Raw genomic sequence first — 21,643 nt, 5'->3', positions numbered from 1 at the left:
AAACCGCTGAGCTACCCAGGGATCCTCAGTTGTCCTTTATTCTTAAAACAACCTTGGATGTATAAGAAACAGAGGCCTAAAAAAAAGATAACCTTTTAAATGGCCCAATTAACACAAATTGTTAATAGCAAAGTAAAAATTTGAACCGAGGTTTAAATAAAGTAAGCTCATTCTCTTAGCTACTGTGCCATACTTTCTGTCCTAACACCACTAATATTAAGTCCTTGGTCAATAACAAGTCTGATGTTTTTTTTTTTTAATTTTATTTATGATAGTCATACAGAGAGAGAGAGAGAGAGGCAGAGACATAGCCAGAGGGAGAAGTAGTCTCCATGCACCGGGAGCCTGACGTGGGATTCGATCCCGCGTCTCCAGGATCGCGCCCTGGGCCAAAGGCAGGCGCCAAACCCCTGCGCCACCCAGGGATCCCAGTCTGATGTTTTTGTACACTCCTTCCTGCCATATCCATTGAAAGCTAGATGAGCAATTCTAAAAGCACGAACTTAAAAGTTTAATGTAGCAGAATCTAGGAGTGATGTTAAACGTGTGCAATAAGTAGTGTATGGTGACACCTACCAATCAGAGTAGATTCCTAACTAACTAGAATGGACTCCGTCCTGGTAGAATCTATTATTTCTCATTACTAATTGACTCTAAAATTCCTACCGCTTATTACTGAAGATTAGGACATTTAAATTGAAATTTGTGTGGTTCTTGTTCAGGGAAGGCATTTTCTTACGAAAATTTCTTTCCACATGTAGGTCAAAAATGTAATGAAAAATATCATGGCTGGATTGCAACAAACCAACAGTGAAAAGATTCTCCTGAGCTGGGTCCGACAATCAACTCGTAATTATCCACAGGTTAATGTCATTAACTTCACCACCAGCTGGTCTGATGGCCTGGCTTTGAACGCTCTCATCCACAGTCATAGGTAAGGAGACCACTGAGATATTGACTAATTTTTGTAAGTATTGATTTAGAGACTGATATCTTTTTTCACCAGTGTGGTTCCAGCTCATTTCCTGCTATGTAACATGTTATGTATTTAACCATACTGATCTGACTATCCACTGAAATGTACTGAATAGGGATATCCTATTTTTATGTGATATATCATTTCGTTGTTGAAATATTAAAATACTGGAGTGTGAATGTGGTTATGGTGGGGGGCAAACGGACCAACATATTTGAAATTGGGAATCTGCCAGAAAATCAAGGTTAAGTTCTAACTTGGCTAAGAATGGAGTTGGTCTTTCTAAACAAATAATGTATTAGTTAGTAGGGGTCGGAACAATAAAGCTAACATGGTTCAAATCTCCTGTGAGTGGCTGTAGTAAAATTAATTACTATCATAAGGTTAATAATGTGAAAAAGAAACATTTCTCTTGTCAGATACACACTCAGCAAATACAGAGGGCCCTCTGTATTTTTTTTAAAAATATATTTCGGGATTAAAAGAGGCTTGGAGCATCTTAGCAACCAAGGCAAAGAGCAGACCACAATTAATTCTATGACTCAGTGCTTAGAATATCAAAAGAAACAATTGCTCTGGAACAGCAGAGCAATTGCTGTAAAGCACTGAAAGAGAGTTCTGTGGATCTTCATAAAAAGAACTCATTGTAATATAGTGAACCAAATGTTCTTAACTGTATTCCATACACTTACATTTTCTAAGATAACAAAATAGTTCTTTGCTTTTTCTTGTAAAAGAAAAGAAGCTTAGTAAATTACTTGTTCAAGAAAAAGCAAAACAACATGGGAAATATGTCCATATAATACATTCATGTATATTATATGTGATATATAAATATATATTGTATGTATAATACATTCACTCTAAGGGATATCCGCTTTGGCTTTCCTGTTACCCATCTCTTTAACCAACCCAATCCCCAGGGTCAGATACATTGCCTTGTTAACTGCGTTTGAAACGCCACTGGACTGCATCTGCCCTGATTTTCAATGCAGCTTATCTTTTCTCACTTTGATCTTTCTTTTCTTGAGGAGGCTCCCATTTCCCTATGCTGGTCTTGTTTCTAGAAAAGTCTAGAATATAAATTTTCTTCATGCTAAAACTCAATCTAAGAACAAATGCATTCTCAATAAGAAGCTTTGTCAGGTGTCTTGCTCCAGCTGGATTTAATTAACCCCATCCAGACTGAGTTTCCAGGTGAGTGACTCAGCAACCTGATTTTCAAAAGGAGGCAAACTCACACTCATTTGGCATGTTAAGCAGTGTTAACACGTTGTTTTTCCTAAGTATGACACGAAGAAAAATACTGCACGGCTTCAATACAGCCAGATGAGAAGGAATAAGAGGCATTCGTTTTGCATTATAAGTCAGTACTGATTTATGCAGCCACATGCTTCACAGTAAGGGCCTGAACATATTGATCTTGCTGTTCATGTACATGTTTGCAGATGAACAGAAATACTGAGGATCGGGTTATGTGGTTCTTGTTGGCTCTTTAGCATATTCTTTTCAAGTGGAAGACTTCAGTCCTGCCAGCATGTTCACACACTACGTTTGTTAATATTATATTTTGTGATTTCTGAATATATTTGTAATACAATAAACATTTCCAGATTGCCCTGCTGTCTGTCCCTGACCTACTCTTTCTCTCTCAAAATATCATTTATATATTCTCTTCTGTCATATTGAATGAATCATCAGTAACTACCTTTTCATATATAACATGGTTAGTTTTCAAGAGGTTTCTCACAGTCGATAATGCTCTTTAATGAATCATCTCCCTCTTTTTGTCTTTGACAGATGTTCATATTGTTTACCTAAAGAAAAAAAAGGTTGAACTTTCTGTTCCAAGGTGACTGTCATTGGTACACTTAGGAATGTCATGAGGTGTTCTGATTTCAATAAGTGAGAGACTAAGCTATATAGAACAAAGGCATGCACTTAATATAGAGCATAGGGTTTGACAAAGAGCCTTGCCAAAGATTAGGATATTGATGGCTTTATATCTGTTTAAGGCTAAATTTTATCTCAATATGTATGAAATTAGAAATATTATATTAAAACACAAAGTTGACTACAGGGCAGTTAAATGGAAGCCAGATTCTACTTTTGTGGGAAAACTAAATGATAATTGTCTACAAATACTCAAAATATACATATAAGTTGTAGTAAGTATAATGTTACAATTAAATTTTCTTCCCAATTCTTTATTTTAATTTATTACCATAGAGATAATAGCATGTGGTTAGAAAAAAGGGAGACGTTAGAGGGGGTTGCAAAGGAAAAAAACAAAACAGAATATCTTTAAGACCCCAACTCCCTCTACTTCCTAAAAGTGGTTACTGTCAGCAGCTTCTTTTGTTTTTTCCAATAGTTTTCATAATTATGTATTTTTCTTTCCTGAATAATTGATATCTGACAGTAGATGGATTTACTCCTTGATGTGAAGCCCGTAAAGTGCATCTCTTTTTCCCATCTATTTCCTAATTTGATTGCTATAATAAAATCATTCCATTCTTAAAATTGTTGCCTGCATTACTTTAAGTGGTATTCTAAACTTGTCTCATCAAGTTTAGACAAGATCTGTTGACTACCTGATATAACAGATGACAGAATTATCACACTTCTTCGTCTTCTTTCCTTTCCACTTTCCATTTTGTTATTATAATGTTCTTTTTTTTTTTTAATTTTTATTTATTTATGATAGTCACAGAGAGAGAGAGAGAGAGAGAGGCAGAGACACAGGCAGAGGGAGAAGCAGGCTCCATGCATCGAGAGCCCAATGTGGGACTCGATCCCGGGACTCCAGGATCGCGCCCTGGGTCAAAGGCAGGCGCCAAACCGCTGCGCCACCCAGGGATCCCTATTATAATGTTCTTAAAAGAATTTCTTTTGAGTATGGTTGACACACAATGTTACCTTAGTTTCAGATGTGCAGCATAGGGATTCAACAACTCTATGCCCTATGCTATGCCCACCACAAGTGTAGCTACCATGTGTCAGCATGCAATGTTATTATAGTATCATTGATTACATTCCCTATGCTGTGCTTTTTATTTCTGTGACTTATTCATTCAATTACTGGAAGCCTGTATCTCCCACTCCTCTTCAGCCATCCCACCCTCCACCCTCCTGTCTTATAGTATTATACTTGCATCAACAGTATCTGTAACATTTATATATGTATCTTCTAGGTGTTTTTGGCATGAGTCTATAAATTGAAAATGCATTACTATTATTTCAGAAATCTAATTAATCTTTGAACAAAGTAATAGAAGTTAATGTTTATTAAGTTAATTTTATTTCATAGGCACTCTTCTAATTAAAATATCCCACCTGTTTCTCATGACATATATACTATAATTAGTCCTATTGCATCTATTGGGAAACTGAAGCATAGAGAGGTTGCATTATTTCCCTAAGACCATTTGGCTAATATGTGGTAGAGCCAGGATTTGAATTTATAGAGGACTCTGCTTATCTACTAGGCTATATTGTCTTACTCAATTAGTCTGTTTCCTCAAAAGGCTGGTGAACTTTGGTTGTACATTCTTATTTATGGGTTCAGGTCTGGGTTAACCTAGGAAGGTATATAGCTTTCTTCTGCTGTTGGTTAGTCTTACTATTCTTTATGTGTTTGGAAATCATAGTCATTTAAATGTTAATTAATGATGAATTTTATTTTATTTTTATTATTTTTTAAAGATTTTATTTATTTATTCATGAGAGAGAGAGATAGAGGCAGAGACACAGGCAGAAGGAGAAGCAGGCTCCATGCAGGGAGCCCGACCTGGGACTCCATCCTGGGTCTCTAGGATCACAACCTGGGCAGGAGGTGGCTCTAAACCGCTGAGCCACCCAGGCTGCCCAAATGATGAATTTTAATGATTTAAAACATTAATGCTAGAGGAGATCTTAAAGGCCTCTCAGTACATTTCCTTCTTTTTTAAAATATTTTATTTATTTATTTATTTATTTATTTATTTATTTATTTGAGAGAGAGAGAGTGAACCAGAGAGAGCAGAGCACAAGCTGAAGGGGAGGAGCAGAGAGAGTGAGAGGAAGAGGCAGCAGCAGACTCCCAGCTGAACAGGAAGCCTGACCTGGAACTTGACACCAAGACCCTGGGGTCATGACCTGAGCCAAAGGCGGAAGCTTAACTGACTCGGCCACCCAGAGGCCCCCATTTCCTTTTTCTTTTTTTTTTTTAATGAGAGCACTGAAACTCAAATAGATACATGACTTAGATAGCTCCTCATCCTGGTGATTAGTTCATGGCCAAGAGGAGAAGGGGAAAGGGCTAGAATGAGGAAGCACTCTCTTCTTTTTCATCCTAATCATTTAACTTTGTTGATTGTAGTACAAGGGAGAAAGCTAGTCTCCCACACTCTCCCCCCTATATTAATTTCCACTTCCATTGCTGAGAGATGTAGAAAAGAAGGTGGGGCAGAGGTTGCATAGTATAGTTAAAACTTCCCCAAATAGTCTAGAACTTAATTTTTATTTCTTATAGTCTTTCCACTACTAGAGTTTGCTCCCAACTTATACATATTTTAGGTTCTAAAATACTTTTTGCTCTCCAGGGTAACTTGGAGTATAGAGGACCCATTAGACTTCCTAAGAAGTAGACAATATTCTGGTAAATTAATCCAGGTAGCATCAAGTAAAGAAAAGGCGATGAGAGTTAAATGAGTGAGTTGTACCTTTATTTTCAGTTAATGGTTTTTGAAAATTGCAGCTAAGCCTGTCCTTATAATTTCCTCCCTTACAGAGTATGAGTTCTTAAGCAGAAGTCCATTGACAGACCCAATTGTCCTAAAATTGTATGTAAATCATGTGTAAAGATATGGACAGGTTTGTGTATGGATGAAAGTTTTACAGTGCTCATCAGATTCTCAAAGGTATCTGTGATCCAGAAAAGGCAAAGAACCACTGGACTAAAAGTTTCCAGTGTTGTAGGGATAAACTGTAATTCCTTAAACAGCCAGTGCCTTTCACAGACTCATCCCAGTTCCCCATCCTAACACTCTCCCGCTGCTTCTTGATACTGATGATCTCTGAATGGAGCCAGGCCCATGAGGTCTGACTGAGCACATTCTGCTTTTTTCTCCTGTAAAAACTTTGATTTTTTAAATATCCACACAACTCAGAATTCTCTTCTCAAAAAGTTCTTAAATCTAAACTCCAAACACCATTTAAGAATCCCTTAACCCTCAAAAAATATTTCTTGACCTCTTCAGATTTTAGAAAACCTTATATCTTACTACGTGTACTTTTCACATTTAGAATTCGTTTTAACTTATTATGATGTGTGTGGTTTCTTCCTTATTAGGTTTTTAAGTCCCTATAGGATAATAACTCCCTCTTACATTTCTTCGTGTTTTCTCAATAATCAAGTGAAATGATATTCATATAGTATGTTCTCATCCATTGTCTAGTTGTGTGTCAACAAAATATATTGAGTCAACAAATATTTAATCAACAAATATTTATAGACCTGCTCCTATGTGTCAGACTGGGTTTCTAAAAGTGAATGAAATTGGTAGGGGAAAAATTGTGTATTCCACATTCTAGCAGGGGAAACATAAATAGACAAGATTTATTAAATATATAAAATATTAAATAGTAGTAAGTGGTGATGAGAAAGAAAGGAATAAGGAATGAGTATGTGTGAGTTTGATTTGGGAGTGTGTAATTTTAGGTGGGGAGAGGGCAGGGAAGGCCTCACCAATAATGTGGCTTTTGAGAAAAGACACAAAAGAAGTAGAGGAGTGAGCCATGTCAATGTCTGGGGTAAGAGAATTCTAGGCAGGAGCAGCACATGCAAATACAGAAGCTACCTAGGCCTGTTTGAATATGAGAAGAGAGGCAAGAAATAATCAGAGTGTTAACCAGGAGCCAGTAGATGTTGGGCCTTGTAGGTCACAGGTAAATCAATGAATTTTACTCCCCAATAAGAGAGATTTGAGAAGTTTATGATGAAACATTTTAACAGATCACTCTGAGAGCTTTGCTTAGAATAGATTAACAAGGGCAAAGGTGGGAGCAGTTGGAAAGTTAATACAATAAATACTCCATGCAAGATAAAACGGTGGTTTAGATTGAGGTGATGGCAGCAAGGATAGTGAGAAGTGGTCAAATTCTGGATATATTTCCAACTAAGTGTTGTATAAGAGTAAGAGTCAGCAAATTAGACTCCAAGATTTCTGTCTGAGCCACTGCAAGTTTAAGCTTGTCCTTGATTATTGAGGAAAGGAGAAGTAAAAGAAAAGTAGGTGGGTTGGGGGAGTGTGATGGGGATGAATACCAGAAGCTTGGTTTTGGACACCTGAGGCTTATGATGACTGTAAGTGGGGATACTGAATAAACAGATGAATCTAGAGTCTGGAGTTTAGGGAAGAAGTCTGGGCCAGGCTTATAAAATTGGAACTTACCAGCAAATGGCTGGCATTCAAATTTCTGAGACTGGATGACATCAATATATTTTTTGTTGCTTAGCAAGGTAGAATAAATTCTCCTTTGTTTTCTTCAGGATTTTCAAGTAAAATTGTGACTTGTTAAATGAAAAGTGTTATTGAGGGGTAATAAAGAGTAACACTCTTAAGGAATGATGGGCATGGGTTGTCAATTAAAAATCAGAAATGAAGTGAATCTTGTGAAATATTGTAAATTGATTTATATTTATTTTTATGTGTGTGTGTTTCAGGCCAGACCTGTTTGATTGGAATAGTGTGGTTTGCCAGCAGTCAGCCACACAACGCCTGGAACATGCATTCAACATTGCCAAATATCAATTAGGCATAGAGAAACTGCTTGATCCTGAAGGTCGGTACATTTCTGGACTACCATAGTTTTTAGTATAGTTTAATATTTATAATCTCAGACTTAACATTTCTACAAACTAAGCATGAAAGAGAAACTATGCATTATATGTTTTTCTATATCCAGGATGTATTTAAAATGATCTGTCTTCTTGCAGTGTATTATAAATTGTCCTATATGGATTTAGTTCTCAAAATACTATTATCTAAAACTAAAGTGTAAAACTTGAGAAAAAATTTTAAGCCTTTAGAATTGTATACGCCTCATGAATGAAGCATGCTACATTTGAAGTACATTGACTCCAAATAGTTAAAAAAAAGTTCATGTTTTGCTTATTCTACCAAGAGATTTGATAGACTAATCAGCTATAATTAATTAGCTACTCTTGCCAATTTCATTCATATATTCTATAAAAGGCAACATGGTTTACTGTTGAAATCAGGAAATCTATTCCTGGCTCTGCTTCTGTTATAATTTGTCACTCTGGGGGAAATCCTCCATTGAATGGTTATTCATTTTCTCCTTCTTCAGTTGACAGGCAGCACTGTATTTATATTTTTATTATATTATGCTTAAGTAAATTTCATCATTATCTCTGGTGCTACATAGTCATACTTTCCAGATACATGGATTAGAGGGATAATGATTCTTGACCTCTGCTTTTCTTCTAGCCTATGAGGTACTTTTTTTGTTTGCCAACTTGTTTGAAATTGCAGACTCTCTTCTCACTTTCTTGAGGTTTTACCATACTCTAAAACCAGAATTTGGAGAAGCAGTGTCAGTGGAGCTGATATTTGGGTAGGGTTATAGAATTAAATGGTCTTTGGAATATTGAATCAGTTCCAACTAAGGAGATCAAGTGGTGGTAATAGGTCTCATCAGGAAACGCTCAGAGATAACTCAGAGGATATTCTTTCACTGATGAATTTGTTGTTAAGTAGAATCCAATCCTCTGTATTGCAGACCTCATTACCTCATCTTATTGACAGCAGATCCATATGATGGCGATGGAGGTGTGTGTGTGATTTTAAATTCAAAAGAAGATATATCAACCAAAATAAAAATTTAGTCATTTTAAATGAGATATTTAAGTATGACAAGAACCAGAATACTCTCATGTAATTGACTGATACATTGCTCTTGGTAGGCACATGTACTTGGGAAGGAAAATTATAATAGCACAAATGTGTTTGTGAGTTGAAATCGGATTAATTTCATTAGAAATGTTTCTTCTGCTTTAAATAATGCATAATTTAGCACTGACTCCTGTAAATTCTTTGTGTTGCTTCAATAGATGATTAGCATCTCTCCTGCCCTGGTTTAGCTCTAAGGAAGAGATTGTATCAATCATATTTTCTTGTTTTGCAGGATGGGGGAGGGTTACCTCACTATTGACTCCCATACTGATTTTCATGTTCTTTTATACTCCAGCGAGGTAGAGAAAGGCAGAAGTAATGAAAATATGAACTCGAACCCCTAAGGATAAGAGCTACAGTGTATGGATTTGAAGGATAAGCCTGTTAATAGTGTTTTGTTTTTCATGAAACTCATATATGGTAACCAGTTCCCAATATCTAGGATATATGCTCTGGTTATGCTTGTGTGTGCCCTGTCCTTCATAAAATAGTAAGAGTAGGTTTGAAATAGACTTTTTTTCTTGTTAAGTAATAAAATGGCCTTTGATCTTAAATCTTCCTTTGAATCAGTGAAATAGGACACCAAATAGGTGTCCACATCATAATCAGAAAGTAGATTAGTAAGCCTGTAATCAGAAAAGTGCAGTTATGTGAATGATGTGTTTTATAGCATAAATTTTCCAATTTTCCCAAATGGAAAGTATATGTTGAAATGTACATCTTGTCTACCATTATAATCTCTCAAACAACAATTCAGAGTCAACCAAAAATGATATGAAATACAAGCTGATTAATAGAGACCAAACCACTGGTTATGGTTTCATTTTGCCAATAAAATCTTCTATCCGAAAACTCTTTCTGTTCATGGGCTCCCTTCCAATTCAAAGAGCATTCTATCTCCTAAAATGGTTTATTACGGTTTATTTATGGCTGTCAGTAGGATGAAGATTCAACATAAATCTTACGTTATATTTTTAGGTATGTGTCAATTTCTGCCGGTGTGTTAGGGAAATACCCAAATATGCATCTAGAAATTGTTCAGAATCTTTCTAGAGATGATATCAATGATAATTGAAGGAAAAAAATATTAACTAAATCATGAGGATTTTTATTTACAGATTCTTTAGTCACAAAAGACAGAATAGCATTTCTAAGAGTTTATGACTTAGAACACTCTCTTCAGTGTATCTAACATGGGAGATTCATGGACTTCTTTCATGCCCTGTATGGTAATTACATTTGAGATGTTCATATTTTTCTTTAACCAGATATTGGTCCTTTAGCTTATGCACGATGATGTCAGCTATTCTCCAAAGGAATTTTCATTTCATATCTAATAGTCTTTTTAGGAGATTAATAAAACATTTCGCTTAATGTTTGGAGAGATTTTTATTTTGGGGGGGGGATTGAAGTTATATTTGGCCTAAGAAGTACCTGCCAAAAAATGTTTTTAGAATTTTAAATATGTGCTTTGCTGATTGGGTTTATTTATAAATTAAAAAGTCATTGAAATATAATTTGGAGGTTTTCATGTCTTGCATATATTGACTTTGGTATGCTTTGTTTGGCTTTAACTGGTGTTTTGAGGCCTGAGGTTTGGTTTTAAGAGGAATTGCCTTTTAAAATAAGTAGCAGTAAGTATTAGCATAAGCAATTTCAGGAGCTGTTTTTGCTGTGTTTAAATGTTAACATATGCAAAAATGAGTACTAGTAGGGTAAAATTATTTAATAATTTACGTGCCTTTATGCTCGTAGATATAAAAGGTTTATCTCCTTCAAAATATATTCTATTGTGAATCAGGCGATTCACTTTCTGTCACGATTTCCCTATAAGACATGCTTACTACTTCATTGTGGGTTTTATATACCCACAATTATTGTTTGCTTCCCTGAATTTGAAGAAATTAGTTTGTTTGCCAATCCACACAGCACTTTCTGCATTAAGAGAATGCTTTGTCAGCTTTTTCATGGGAATAACAAAGTGAAGTTGTTCTTTATAAAGGAATAAAAAAATTAGGTATAAAAATTGTGCTGGTTCTAGATATCTTTTGCATATCATTGTTGTTAATCATTTCTGTTTGGGGTATGCAATATGATGTGGAAATGCCCTCACTTATTTACCAGGGTAACTTTAGAATGAAAAAACAAATGAATGGTGAGAGTCAAATTTGAGGAATACTATGGCTTGTGAGAAATATTTGTAACCTCAAAATGATATTTACATACCAATTAGTTTGGTTTTAATCTACTTCATTTTAACTTTGTGAGGATGGTGACACATTATATTTTCTGCTTGGCTAATCCCTGCATCACTCTTCAGTTTTTATTTTTAGAGTCTACTTTTCCAAGAATACGCTCTGCCTTTTGGAAAGTTATACTCTTGAAGTGAATGATTTCAGACTTAACTTTGTATCCATGCAGTTTTGTTAGCCTTTAAAAAAATTCAAGGGAAAATATGTAGCATTTACCATAAAAGAGAAGAATGCTTTTAAGGCCTCTTATTTGGGTATTAGTTGTTTGAGCAAGCAGTGTTTTTTTTTCTTTCATCTTGGTTCCAACAATCACATTTTGATTGCCTAACAACAAGAAATATTAGTAAGTAGTTTACATTAAGATGGAAAGAGTAAGACCATACTACCTCAGAAGGATGTTGTTAACTTAAATAACTAGAACTTTTTTATGGACATACATATTAATTTCATATCGTTTGTACTGATTGTTTTTCCAAGACTCACTATAGAATACCTTTTTTCCCCCAGAAAATGTAATGAGATTGGAATAGAGTGGTGTTCCCTATGTATATGATTTAAACTAGAAATTATTTTAAGTATCTCAGATTCTTTAGAACCAAACTCTCTTCAGTGTAAAATGTTCTTTTTCCATATATTGAAGAAAATATTTTAGTAGTACATGGGAATAAAAATTGGTCATTACCTTTTTGATGACAAAGTAACCTGGGCAAAATATGTGGTATTTTTGCCCCACCCCCCCTTTTAAAATTGATTTATATCATTATTTCTGGCAGAAATACTGTAGGTTGTTACTATCTAAAACTAAATCCTGAGTTTCTTGGAAGAACATTTTACAGTCTAGTTATTCAGTTACAGAAAATGGAAAGTATCATCATCTGCTTATGCAGATATGATAATAGCAAAATAATGTTCTTATTATGTCAGCAGGAGACCACTTTTTCCAGGATTTCTTTTTTAAAGAAACATTAAAATTTGATCATTAAAACCAAATTATATCATTTAATAGTTGTTAAATGTAATAATAATGAAAATATTTCTTTAATTTTGAACTTCAATGGATTGCATTTGAAATGAGCAAATTAGAGATGGTGCTGTATTAGCAAAGGAATGGTGTACATTAGTAAATTTAGTGTTGCCGTCTCATTTACTTAATGTATATTGAGCACAACCTTTTAGCAAAGGAATTTGGGAAACACTGTTAAATAATTTAAATATATACTCTCTGTAGCATTGTTTAGAACAGAGATCAACATCGATATCTAATGAGGCTTTAGCAAACCTGAAGGCTGATGCAGAAGTCCACAGAAATGTGATTAACATATTTCTAGCCTGCATATCATGAGACTAAGGCTACTTATTAAGATATCCTTGACTATTTTTAGGTTTTACCCTGAATCACATTTTTTTTTTAACAACTTGTCTTTTCCATGGGCACATTACATAACTAGCCTTGACTATCCAGTGCCACTTTAATATACTTTAATATGTTTGAGTTGAAGATAATTTTACAAGAGTATCTGGAGGCATCCTTAGTTTTATCACTGCTACTGTAGAAAAAAATCTTTAAGGGACAATGAGGCAGTACTTTGTATATCAGAGTAATACATAGCAAAATAAGTAAATGAAAACTTTCTATGTCGGTAAAAGGTTATCAATAATAGTATACAAATATATTAGCATAAAAATGAGGATAGAGTTTATATTAACATTGTGATACAGGTGACTATATTAACATTAAGATATTACTGTTGGAATCTCTTATTTCCTGATGGAAAACTTTAAATTGCTTGTCACAACAGAAATCCAAAACAAATATGTTAACATTTTCTAGTAGCTTGAATAGTTAACAGTGGCATAATGGGAAATAGGGCATGGAGAGAGAGAGAGAGAGAGAGAGAGAGAGAGAGAGAGAATGTGAATTTATTGTCTCTTTTTGATATACTCTTTTCTACATTATTCTCACTTCAGATAGCATAGAACGCTTAATATTTTCAGGGCATATAAGTAATAAATTGATGTGCTTTTTATTTTGTTGATTCATATCAGTCATTTGGATGACTGAAATAATTGGATATAACTGTCCCAAATTCACCCACTTAGACAACAGGGAAACCTCCAAAACATTAAAAACGATATCTGTGTGTGTACATGGCCTGAATTTACCCTTATACCATAATTTAGCATCTTGTACTAATCTTTCATGTCCTTTTATCACAATTTGCACTCCATAGAAAACAGTCCACTTATATTTTTTATCTCTTGTAGGAGCTGATTTGCTAAAATGAATATTATTCATGGTTATAGTTAAGTAATGTAGTTTCTCACTTGATTGTGAATTTAAATAATGAAGTATAATCTAACATGTGATTTAATATTTGTACTGTGTATGAGTTTTTTTTTCCAAAGATTTTTATTTATTTATTCATGAGAGACAGAGAGAGAGAGAGGCGGAGACACAGGCAGAGGGAGAAGCAGGCCCCATGCAGGGAGCCCGACCTGGGACATGATCTGGGGACTCCAGGATCACACCCTGGGCTGAAGGCAGGCGCTAAAACCACTGAGCTACCCAGGGATCCTGTGTGTATGAGTTTCTATACCAAATTTGTTCAGAAGCATTTGAGTATAATCCGTGCCTAGATAACTGGGAATTTCTTTTCAGTTATTTTACCAGGATGTTTTCTATCTAAGTGGGGGAAACATAACGTGTTAGGCCTATATAGTCACAATAAATTATGTTGAATGACTGATAGGACATCTATAAATTGTTTAAACAGTTGGGAAATGCATCCTCCACATTCCAATGCTGAATGACCTGCAATAGATATTTTGTGAATGGTATCTCTAGGTATAACATTGCTAGGAGTCCATTAGACTGTTAAGGAAAATATATTAGAAAAATAATTTGTTGTCCTTTGATACTGATTTTAATCGAACTCAGCTATGAAGTATTAAATGAGATATTAGTAAGTGTTCCATAGTTGATATCTGTGTTTCTTATGTGTCACAGAGGATTGTAGCCTTAATCAAAAGCATTTTAAATATTTAATGACAGAAAATGATAAAATGGCATAAAGAGTTTCAAAATTTTTGAGGTTTCTATTAAATCAGTGATAATGTTTGAAAGTAAAGCATATGTTACTTATAGCTGGAACATTTTGATTCATTTCACTGTCTTCAAAGTAGAATTAACTATGTTTGATAAAAAATCATAGAAGATATCACAGAACTTTCAGATAAGTATCTGAAAGCCTAAAACTCAGTATTAGGGAAAGAGATTATCAGGTTGATCTATATATTTCCCAGTTAAGTAATTTCCCTATATAGACATTCATGGACCATTTAATAGCTGGAATATGAAATATAAGATGAAAATGTATTAGAAAATATGTTTAAACAGAAAATACATTTACAAAATACATTTCTATACTATTCTAAAATAGGATGGTTATTCTTGTGAAAGAGACAAGGAGCTTCATAGTAGTCTTGTGATTATACTTAAAAATAATTAAACTAATTAATAATATACTCTTAGATTTATTGTTTTATGGCAAATTTGGGTTAGTCTTGTGATTATACTTAAAAATAATTAAACTAATAAACTAATAATATACTCTTAAATTTATTGTCTTATGGCAAATTTGTGGGTCATATGTGGGTCTACTTGAGAGATGAGCAAACTATTATAGTGTTAAGTGTTTAGGAATGTTATATATTATTAAAATATAATATGGTGGTTGAAACCCAGGGTTTTTACTTTTTAGAAATAATCAATTGTTCTGTAGTATCATTCTTGTGAATTACCTTTTTAATATTGCTGAATAAGCTTGCCTTAAATAGAAGCATAGTTAACCCTTAATAATATCACCAGTGATATAAACTTAAATATGTAAAGTTCCTTTTGCTAAAATATAACTAAAATTTAAGTATGGCAACCATGTTCTAGGACCCTCACATACTTTATCCTATTTTTTTTTACACAATAATTCCAGAGCATTTAATCCTTATAGGAAAACTGAGTCTTAGGAAGCTTTCCTAAATCCAAGATTACACCTTGAACAGATAGATTAGCTGGAATCAAATTCAGGTTTATTTCTTTTCAGAGTCCATGTTATTTCCAACAGGAGTACCCAATAAAATATTGTGGGGTGGTTTATGAAAACACTGGGGTTGGAGCAGATATTCTGATTTCATTTGTCTCAGGTGGGCCTCTGCCACCAGCAATTTTTAAGAGCTCATCAGGTGAGACCATCATATAGCCACAGTAGTAATAGCTGTGATAGAACAGTTGTTTCTATGAGATATACCTTTTTAGAGGATAAAATCTGAATCTGTTGTTCCAGAGTTTGTTCAGACTTCTAGCATTTTCTTCCTGGAAAGATGACTAAGGCTGCTGTTCAAATCCTCACTTACTGGAGCATTGCTTATTGGTAACAGTCCTGTTGTTAATGAGAAGCGGCTCATCCACCAGATAAAATAGAAACAGCCTGATGTCATATAAGACTGGCTACCAAAACCTTTTCTTTAGGATTAAGGGACTTGTTTTATCTCCTGTCGGCACAGCTCTCTCTTTCTCTATCCATCCCTTCTTCTGTTTATTACTTCACAGACATGTTTGTGATGGAATGGTGCTCTCTCTGAAGCACGATGCCATCAAAGTGTCATGGAGGACCGCCTCTGTGCAGAAGCAGTCCTTGACTCTTCATCCTTTTGTTTTTCCTTTTTTCCCTTCCTTTCTCACTTTGATCCCAACTAATATCATTGTGCCTTGTCATCAGGGCTTTGATGATCCCTTTTTCAATTTTTCAACCAGTACATATTTCTTTCACTGGCGCAGCTGATAAAGCCGATAAAGCCTCTTATTCCAGAGGAATTTTCAATATTAACTAAAGTATAATGAAAGAAAAGAAATTTAAATGGCAGTAAAGTAATTCTTTTTTGCAGAATAAAGTTTGTGATCCTATAAATCTATTTATAAGAAGCAAATGGCTTTAGTTAACTTCATAATCTTTGATGTTAATACCACAAATAGGTTAGCTTTAATCAAAGCCATTTACCTAGGATGAGTTTCGCTAAACAGCCTGTATTTCAGCCAGATATATGACTTTTTTTTTTAGATTTTATTTATTCATTAGAGAGACAGAGAGAGACAGAGAGAGACAGAGAGAGACAGGCAGAGGGAGAAGCAGGCTCCATGCAAGGAACCCAACGTGGGACTTGATCTGGGGTCTCCAGGATCACGCCCTGGGCTGAAGGCGGCGCTAAACCGCTAAGCCACCAGGGCTGCCCCAGATACATGACTTTTAATGGTAGGATATAATGGTCATTGTAGCTTGCAGTGTCACTTTGTGAGGGGATCAAACTGGTAATTATATTCACAGATGTAATAAAATTTAATCTAATACTACATTTACTTAGCTGTATACAGGGATAGAAGGCAGGAAATCTGCTGGCATGAAATCTTTATGTCATTGGATGTCCCAGAAGCAACCGAAATATGCACATGTGCCCTTCATCCAAATCAGGTACATCTGGTAAGGACAAGATCCTACGTCAGTATGGGCCACATGACATAAAGAAGCTGTTGCCGGGATCCCTGGGTGGCGCAGTGGTTTAGCGCCTGCCTTTGGCCCAGGGCGCGATCCTGGAGACCCGGGATCGAATCCCACGTCGGGCTCCCGGTGCATGGAGCCTGCTTCTCCCTCTGCCTGTGTCTCTGCCTCTCTCTCTCTCTCTCTCTCTCTCTCTGTGACTATCATAAATAAATAAAAATTAAAAAAAAAAAAAGAAAGAAGCTGTTGCCTTGATTTCCCACCGATATTTAATATTCTAGTCACAGAGGATGAAGAGCTGCATGTCACTTCATAGCTCCCCCTCCACCCACTGGTCTAAGAGTAGCTGTACCTAGCAAAGAGACACAACACTCTACAACTATCTCACCTCATAATTCTAAGAAAATAAGATTCTCTGGTCATTTTCCCAGGCAAGTTTACATTATTAGCCCAGGCCTGATTTTAACCTTTTATTCATAGAGCCAGACAGCTTTGGGTTGAAATCCTGTTTGCCTTTGTCCCCCCTCCTTCAAAAAAAAGAGAGTGTGAGTGAGAGAGAGAAAAAGAGAGCATGAGCAAGGGGAGGGGGAGAGGGAGAAGCAGACTTGCCTCTGAACAGGGAGCCCAATGCAGGGCTTGTTCCCGGGACCCTGGGATTGTGACCTGACACGAAGGCAGATGCCCAACCAACTGAACCACCCAGGCACCCCCTGCTTTGCCTTTAATTAGTCAAATGGTGCTGGGAAACTTTCTGAGCCTCAGTTTTGCTCATGTCCAAAGTAGAATCACTACTATCTACCTGATAAAATTACTGCAAGGATTAAATTAAATAACACCTTTAAAGTATTTATTTTGTAATATGCATTCAGAAACAGTAGCTAAAACATATGTCAAGTGCCTGGAATATTGCAGAAATTAAATGTTATTCCTCTTTTTAGTCTATAAATTATCTTAATAGAGCTGATCTTCCTAATTATTTTGCCAGCCCATAGAATAAATGCTGACTCAGCAAATTAAATAATTTCCCATTTTAAATCTTCCTGTTCTCCCTGTGACCTGCCCATTTTTTAGTTTCCTGATCTGAGGGATATTGCTAGTTCACAGCTGGATTTCTGGGTGGTAGTCCTTGACATTCTTAAGCTCGAGAGTATAATACTTCACAGTAGACTTGAACTACATCTTGAATTTTTTTTTTGATACATCTTGAATTATATATACACACACACAGTTTACTGAAGATTTCTAACAAGTCTCCTGAAGGCTGGTTCATAATTATAATACTTATTCTTATAACTGTCATAGTATTTGTAAGACACTAATGAGCACACTTGTGAAAATATAAGGAGTTTTTCTTCTGCAACCATGACTTTATTTAGCATTGTGTGGGTGGTTGAAATGGTTCCCAAAAATCTCAGAAAAATTCTTATCTTCTGAAATCAGGAGTAGCATTTGTATTGAAATGTTGATATCATCTGTTGTAATATTTACTGAAAATTTATAAGCACTGGGCACAGTAATTAACACTTTATACATATAAATTGATCTTATTCCCACAACAACCCTAGGAGGTAGACACTATTACTATGGTTGTTTATAACTGAAGAGTTTAAGTAACTTGCCCACACCCCTTAGCTAGTGAGTTGGAGTTGAGATTTTCTGCTTGTAGCTACTACAGAAAATAATTATAATGCTCAGTATTTCTGTCCTCTTCCCTGAAGGTTTCCCTTTGCATTGATTGAAAAGTTACTCTTTACTACAGTGCTAATTGAGTTTGTTTTAAAATGGGTGGACATCAATCCACTGATTCCAAATGTGCTGGAAATAAATGCAAAAGTCAAACAAACTGGAGCCAGCCTAAGAGAGACACTGCATTCTTTTTACTACGATGTTTCCCTCAGAGAATAAATAATGAATCAAAGTAGAATGATGTTTACAAATCTTGCAAGTTTGGGATCCTATCCAAGTCACACTAAAGTTATCAAAAGGAAAGACTAACCAGCTATGAATATATTCCCTTCTACTGTCTCTCTTGGTTAATTCCAGAAATAGAAAGAGATGGCAAAGACTTCACATAAGGTATGCCAAAACATCTCACTCACTCATGTATTTGCTCAATCAGCTTGTGATGTGAATATCTCTTATCTAGATTGGAATCTCTAAAATATGGATTAGCGAGAGAGAGAGACAGACAGACAAGGTTATTATCTTAACAAGACTTAAGTAAAAATGTGCATTTTACCTAGGCATGAGTGTGTAAGTTTCTCTGTATGGCACATTTCTTTGCCTGGATTTTTTTATTTGGGTCAGTTGAGAATTTGGGTCTGTAGAGAACCACCTGGGCAAGTGAACACCTTGGAAAAGTGTCTTAAAAACTGTTTTATTTGGAGCACCTGTCTGTGTCAGTCGGTTAAGTGTCTCTTGATTTTGACTCAGGTAATGATCTCAGGGTCTTGAGATTAAGCCCCATGTTGGGACTCTGTGCTCAGTCTGCTTGGGATTCTCTTTCTCCCTCTCCCTCTGCCCTTCCCCCTGGCTTGTGCATGTGTGTGCTCTCTCTCTTTCTCTCATAAATAATAAATACATCTTGAAAAAAACTGTTTCATTATTATTCTATCAGTAGAGACACTATAGATGAAAGCATTTAAAATGGAATGAATATACATGCACTTCGCAGAAAACAGTAGATCTTTTGAGATCTCTTAAGGACTGTTTGGAGTTATTTAAAATTAATACTATTCAGGGCACCTGGCTGGCTCAATCAATAGAGCATATGACTCTTGATCTCAGGGTCATGAGTTTGAGCCCCACTTTGGATGTAGAGATTACTTTGAAAGATGATTAAAACCATTAATGCTATTCAGTAAGAAAGAGTATATGGTGAAGGCCTTGATAAATGTACCTCATGTCACCTAAAACATAATAGTTGACTATGATATTGTTGTAATTGTTAATCAATGGAAGTCTGAGTGTAGATAGCAGGAGATAGAGAAAGACTGGTCTAGAACAATAGGGACCTTTGAGCACTTGGGTATTTGTAGAAACTTGGTACAGGAACCAGGTTAAAAAAGGCTAAAAGTAAGGACAAATAGTACCCATTTCCAAATTTAATGAATAAATATAAAGATAAGATTTAAGCTCCCATAAAAAAAGGATTTAAGCTCCCATATATAAATTAAATAACTGCATGTAATTTCCTAGGTACTATTTATTGTAGTTCCACTTTTTCTTCCATCAAAGCATATAAGCACTGCATGTGAAAAATGTGAAAAAATAAATCACAAAATACAGAATATTAAGAAACTAGGAGGTAAGAAATTAATCTTTGAAATTTTATAACTTAAGTAAATTTGCTTGTTTAGAATATTAGTAAGATTTCAGTAATATTTGATATGAAATTTCTATTAAATGATAGTATCTGTGTGTTCATAGTAAGTGGAAACATATTTTAAACAAAAACAAAAATTGCAAAAGGAAAAAAGATAACTCCCTTCTTCTTCACTTTAATCTTAATATATACCAACCAGTGGGGAAAATGGCAGTCAGAGGTAACCAGTGTTTGAAAGAATGTTCTCATTTGTTTAAAGTAATCTTTCTTCAGATTGATCAAGAGGCACTGAATAGCCATAATATTTCTGAGAACTCTAATCTTACAGAAGGAATGGAAACTTTTAAAATTAGAATTTATTATCAGAACCTAAACATTGGTTACTTAGATAAGCCAAATTCCATCATTATTATAGAGTAGTATTATTTTAGCTAATGTGTCTTTTACTGAATTGAAGGCATATAGATTAGTCCAAAAAAATAAAAGAATGCTTTTGTAGAGCACAAATGTTGGACAGGTGGCTAGACTTAGAATTTTTTTCCAGTGTGTATGGGGGTGTTTAACCACACCACTAATAACCTACAAATATGGTAGCCCCTACTTCTAATTCTGGCATTGTAAATTGTTTCAGACACTAAAAAAGGCTTTTAAATGTATTTGCTTCAGGGCCATTATTTTATGAAGTATCAATTCATTTTAATTCATCAAGCATCTATTGATTGACAACTTTCTGTAAGAAAGAGTGCTCTGTACTTTAAATGCATCAAAAAGAAAAGGATGTAGTCTTCCAAGGATTTGACAATTTACTATCGGCCAGTAAGCTAATATATAGGTAACTATTTTCAGGACAAAATATCTGATCTGCACAAATTAATTAACCTGTAGTAGAATATTTTAAAAAGTATGGAACATGGTTGGGAACCATTTCTCCTTCTAGTAAATGACCAAATGTTTATTTCTTTTTTATTTTTATTTTTTTTTAATTTTTATTTTTTTTCAAATGTTTATTTCAAATGAAAATGTGGATGTATCATAATCTTTTAGATGCTAAATAAAGCAAAACCATCTGTACTATTGTCCTTACTCTGCTTCCCTAATTTTATTTATGGGACATAAATCTATAAATAGTGAAGGTGATTTGGAGCAGGAAGGTAACCTGCTATTCTATTTCCTTATTTCTTTTGAAGTCCATTGATTTCTTAAATAATAAAGTTCATCACCATTTTTCAAAAGGTTTTATTTATTTGAGAGAGAAAGAGAACAGAGGGAGAGTTAGAGGTAAAAGCAAACTCCCCACTCAGCAGAGAGCCCAATGCGGGGCTTGATCCAAGGAGCCCGGGTCATGACTTAAGCCGAAGGCAGACGCTTAACCCACTGAACCACCCAGGCATCCCATCACTGTTTTAAATAAGAGTTAATAGTCATTTCTTTCTCTTTTAATGTATGTTATTTCTAATAAAAAGTTCTGGATTTTTTCATTCAGGTTTAAAGGTATTCATTAGGACAAAAGTCATTGTAAATCCATACATGTGCACATGCACACAGACATACATAGGTTGAATAGTGCATTTTTACATTAAACT

General features: G+C 35.0%; 1 protein-coding gene across 13 annotated transcripts in view; it reads left to right on the top strand.

Annotated features, from left to right (window-relative positions):
* The window catches only part of DMD (dystrophin), a 2,170,621-nt gene that overhangs the window by 517,135 nt on the left and 1,631,843 nt on the right, over positions 1 to 21,643 (top strand). For all 13 annotated transcript variants that reach the window (XM_025439443.3, XM_025439430.3, XM_025439477.3 and 10 more), the window contains 2 exons: positions 762 to 934; positions 7,683 to 7,801. In XM_025439443.3, coding sequence (XP_025295228.1) covers positions 762 to 934; positions 7,683 to 7,801 — 292 coding nt within the window. The remainder of the gene's footprint in view (positions 1 to 761; positions 935 to 7,682; positions 7,802 to 21,643) is intronic.

Source organism: Canis lupus, chromosome X, assembly GCF_003254725.2.
Source record: "Canis lupus dingo isolate Sandy chromosome X, ASM325472v2, whole genome shotgun sequence".
NCBI classification, from domain to species: Eukaryota; Metazoa; Chordata; class Mammalia; order Carnivora; family Canidae; genus Canis; species Canis lupus.
Note: the sequence above shows the minus strand (reverse complement) of the source record. Positions and strands in the feature narration are given on the sequence as shown.